At 44.5% G+C, this 4,728-nt stretch overlaps 1 protein-coding gene across 1 annotated transcript in view; it reads right to left on the bottom strand.

Annotated features, from left to right (window-relative positions):
- The window catches only part of LPCAT3 (lysophosphatidylcholine acyltransferase 3), a 50,745-nt gene extending 48,237 nt beyond the window's left edge, over positions 1-2,508 (bottom strand). Inside the window, exon 1 of the mRNA XM_019627703.1 lies at positions 2,265-2,508. Within this exon, the coding sequence (XP_019483248.1) occupies positions 2,265-2,415 (151 nt within the window). The 5' untranslated portion in view covers positions 2,416-2,508. The remainder of the gene's footprint in view (positions 1-2,264) is intronic.
- Between the last annotated feature and the right edge of the window lie 2,220 nt (positions 2,509-4,728).

Below are 4,728 nucleotides of genomic sequence, written 5' to 3'. Positions count from 1 at the left end.
TCTTTCTTCCATGCACATGTCAGGCTTATCAATTTATGTTTGCATGTATATATTTAACCTATACCTAAAAAATACAATCCTCTATATCAGCGGTTGTCAACCTGTGGGTCGCAACCCCTTTGGGGGTCGAATGACCCTTTCACAGGAGTCGCCCGGGTACTCGTATGTGGGCGTATCTGCATGTGGGCCTGGAGACGGATAGAGGAGCGGTGTCTCGGTTCCTAAGACCATCGAAAAATGTGTTTTCCGATGGTCTTAGGCGACCCCTGTGAAAGGTTGAGAACCGCTGCTCTATATCTATGTGTAAGAGCTATGCCTGATATGAGGCAACATGAAGCCCCAAGTTGATCTAATAAAAATGAGAAATACTATGAGTTACTGAAGGCAGTGGTACATGTGAGATAGGTAGGAGGATATGGGAAATGGTAGAATGGGCAAGGTGGCTCAGGAGTGTAGTAGATGTATTATACCAAGTGCTTATTACTTTGATGATTGGTGATAATGAGAGGATGAGCATAATGGGGCAGGATATGGAAAAAACACTTTCCTAGTCAGTTGTATGCTTCCTGAGAGAACATAGCAGTAGCCCACCAGGAGTGCACAGGCAGTATTTGATTGTCAGCACAAAAAGGATACATTCCAAGTCCTAAGTCCTGCCCTAGCTCCAGTTAACAGGCTGCCCCTTATAACTTGTTGCTATTTGTGTCACATTCTCAATTTATAGTTGAGAAATTAACAGTGAGTTTTCTAACTAATGAATGCAAACACTATTAATTGCCATTTACAATCCCAACAAATAACTGGGTCAGAAACAGGTTGAAGGACTAGGAAGTTCAAAGCTAGTGTGTTGCAAAGAACCCTAGATGGGGGTGCTGATAAATTTGGGTTAGATTTGGGTGATACTGAGGAAGACAAGACACACAACCTAAGGTCCCTTCCACTTCTAAAATTTTACAGTTCTACAAGGGAGAGAAAAGGTGACCTTTATATGGAAGAAAGGAAGATCATCTTGGTTTGATATTTAATAGGCAAACAGCCAATGATATTAGCCAAGGTTGATTAAATATGAATTAATGCCTCTCCCATTATCTAGATAGGGTTAACACTCTTAGGTTATATTATATGTCAGTGTCTCTACTGACTACTGGACAAATTCCAAACTTCTTTCTGGCATTTAAGGTGTTCCACATCTGCCCAACTTTATCTCATTCGTCCTATTGTTCAGATCTCTAACCCTCTGCTCTTGTCCCAGTCCTGTTTGCTTAATTCTTTCCCACCCCTACTCTTCTAGCTAAAGTCCCATAACCTTCAAAAAAACCTTCCAACTTCTCAAATATTTGTATATCAAATCTTGACCTTTGAATTCCTACGGGACTTTACAGCAATCTTATCAGGTAGGCATTTATTGTTTTCATCTCATAGGTAAGAAAATTGGAGTTCTAAGAGGTTAAGTGGCTTGCTCAGGGTCCACAGTTTGTAAGCAGTATGCTGCTTCCACATTAAAAAAAGGCATGGAGGAAGGATGTAGTAAAAAAGCCTATAAACCAGTTATAATAGTTATCATACAGCTTGTGACATAACGTCAGATACACCACATCCTTTGAACTACACAGATCATGAATGCTTGGGGTAGCATGGATAGTTTTTAAGGGGGTTGTCAGTCCTGTTTCCCAAGCCCAGTATTAAAACGATATTCCAGGGTAAATGACAGGTGGGTGGCTAAGGGGAAAAAAGCAATACGGCGTAAAAATAAAATATTAGAAATGGGACAGAACAAATGAAAGTGTACTATAAGCTGGCAATGCACAAAACAGAGACTCAGAATATGGCGCTGAGGAGGCCCACAGGGCTAAAATACATAAGTTAGGGGGCCTGTCCTACCGATAAGAAGCGCGCGTGTGAGGGCTGATATTAACAGACAGCAGTGCACATGGACAGAGAGTAGAACTCAGGAGAGAGACAAATTAAGGGCAGGTGGTGGGGACATGGGATAGATCATGGTATGGTGAGAGGGTGATGGCGCCAAATGAGAGGTCAGAAGGGTACAGCAGGGGTCGAGGAGAAAGGTGAAGAGGTTCAGAGGGCACAGCACCCCCAGGCTCGAGACAAGACTCGTCTTTTTCTCCATTGCTGGTGGGGGTGTTTTAGGATTCACATCTGCATCCCACAAAACCCTTGTGGCTGACTCCAGGAAAAGGGGTAGGTCACATCCCCATTCCCCGGGGACTCTGCGAGGGGGCAGAGGGAGGCACGAGGGTCCTTACCCAGGAAGATGGAGATGATAAGCCGCAGCGCCTGTTCTGACGCGCCCAGGGACGTCGCCAACTTGTTAAGGCTCAGCTCCTCGAAACCCCACCGCAGTACCCTCGCCAGCTCCACCACCGTTCCCACGTCCCCCTCAGCTGCGGACGCCATCTTAGCTCCGGGAGCCCCCCGGGGACCCCTCAGCTCCGCGAGCCCCAAATGTGGGCACAACACTGTAGCTTCACCCCCAATTCCGGCCCGGGCCCCGCCCACGGCGTGCGCATTGGCTGCGGTCCCGCCCAGGGGCTCCAGGCGCTCTCGATTATTGGTCGGTCCGATCATGGGGCGGGGCCTAAAGCAGCAAGGTAGGCAGAAGGCGGGGCGGAACGTTAGTAAGGCAAAGGTGACTCCTGCCGAGAATGAACGCGGGGCTGCCCGGGGGGGCGGGGCTTGGAATCGGGAACTAGAGTTATGATTGGAAAAGTCTAAAGCCCGCGGCAAGGTGATTGTACAACTCGGTTCAACTGCTTAGGGGAGGAGTCGGTGAGGGCCAGTGTCCGGCCAACTCGTGTGCTGCCTTTCCATTGGCTGAGACGGAGCAGGCGAGAGTCGGGGCGGGGGTGGGGCCGTCCCCCCCATCGCGAGGTTACTCTCGGACGCTGGCGCGCCGGGGTTACTGGGGCATGTAACGGAGAGGGCGGGAAATCCTGCTGCGGCTTCGCGAGCGCCTCCTAACGGTATCTCCCGGCCATTCTTAGACTGTTCCACACTGCCTCCAACTGGCAAAGGGTCTGGGGAGATGTTCTTTCTCTAAGAGACTATGAAATTAAGATATCGTTATTTTCATTTAAAATTAAACCTCTTTTGTAACTATTTTAGTAATACAGGTTTATGATAAAAGTTCAAATAGTCGAGAAACTTACATAAAACAAAAGTCTTTTTTCCCACCCTGCTTCCCATCCTTATTTCCTACAGGTAACCACTGTTCAGATTACACTATCGAAAATGTGTTAAGCACTTACCGCGTGCCAGGGACTGTGCTGGGCTCTGGGGAATATAATGATGAGTCCAAAGCTATAAAGTGAGGATGATGCACAGTCATACAATAGCATTCATGTGTATGTAATTATAAGCGAAGGTAAGTGCTCTTATACTTCTATAGCACTTTATAAAGCATTTATCCATGTTATTTCACTTAATTTGGCTGTGAAAAAGGATATTTATTATTGTGATGTCCTCTCACAGACACAGAGAGAGGCCTGGAGAAACTAAGGAACACCCTAAGTTCCTTTCCCAGGAAGTGACAGAGACAGGATTTAAGCCTAAGTCTGTAAAATTTCACTTCCTTCCCCCTTTTGTGGGCAAATTTTAAAAATATGAAATATTCAGAAAAGTAGAGAATACAATAACTTCCCCCAGGTTAAGAAACAAGCATCACATATACAATTGAGGAGTCTGGTATAACTCTTCTTCATGGCATTTCCCTTCTTCCCGTCTCAAAAGTCACCACATTGTTGACTTTGTATTTATCAATCCCTTGTTCATTTTTATACTTTACATACAGTGTATATCCAGAAGCATCACATAGTGTAGTTTTGTATACTTTTAAACTTTATATTAATGGTGTTATAGTGAGTGTATCAGTTTGCAACTTGTTTTTATTGAGATGTATTCATGTTTTTACATGTAGCTCTAATCCATTTTAACTGTGATGTAACATTCCATTGTATGATTATACCACAATTATTTTTTCATGATCATGTTGAGGGATACTTGGATCATTCTCTATTTACTTATGTATGAGGTGTGATCCAACAACAATAGGGTGAATGTTTAAATTAAAAAAATTATTACAGTAAAAGACACATAGCCATTAATCCCTCTCAAAATACTCTCCCTTGCTTCGAACACACTTATCCCATCGTTCTTGCCACTTTCCGAAGCAGTTCTGGAAGTCCTCTTTCATGAGTGTCTTTAGTTGCACTGTCCTGGCTGACTCATGTCCTGAACCATTGTCACTTTGGGGAGAGCCAGAAGTTGCATGGTGCCAGATCTGGTTAATAAGATGGATGAGGACACATGTAATGTTTTTATTCGACAGAAATTGCTGTGTACCAGTAGCAATGTGTGACATGGAGCATTGTCATCCTGAAGGATGATTTATGGCACACTTTAAAGCACACCTCTCAACTGTAGCTCACACCCAACCGAATGCACCGAACAAGCTGAAACTTGTCACATACTGGGGGTGACTGGTTAGCTCAGTTGGTTGGAGCTTTGTGCTCATGACATCAAGGTTGCCTGTTCGATTCCCAGATGGGCCACTGTGATCTGAGCCCTCCTTAAAAGAGTCAACTATGCAATTGTAGCATTAAAGCAATGTGTAACCAATGACCATGGCTGTTTCCCAATAAAATAAATTAAAAAAAAAAACTTGTCATACTGTTAATAAGGTTTGATGTGCCACTTCCTGTATTGAAGATT

Source organism: Hipposideros armiger, unplaced genomic scaffold (genome assembly GCF_001890085.2).
Source record: "Hipposideros armiger isolate ML-2016 unplaced genomic scaffold, ASM189008v1 scaffold_739, whole genome shotgun sequence".
Taxonomy (NCBI): domain Eukaryota; kingdom Metazoa; phylum Chordata; class Mammalia; order Chiroptera; family Hipposideridae; genus Hipposideros; species Hipposideros armiger.
The sequence above is the reverse complement of the archived record's forward strand: the minus strand, read 5'-3'. Positions and strand labels throughout refer to the sequence as shown.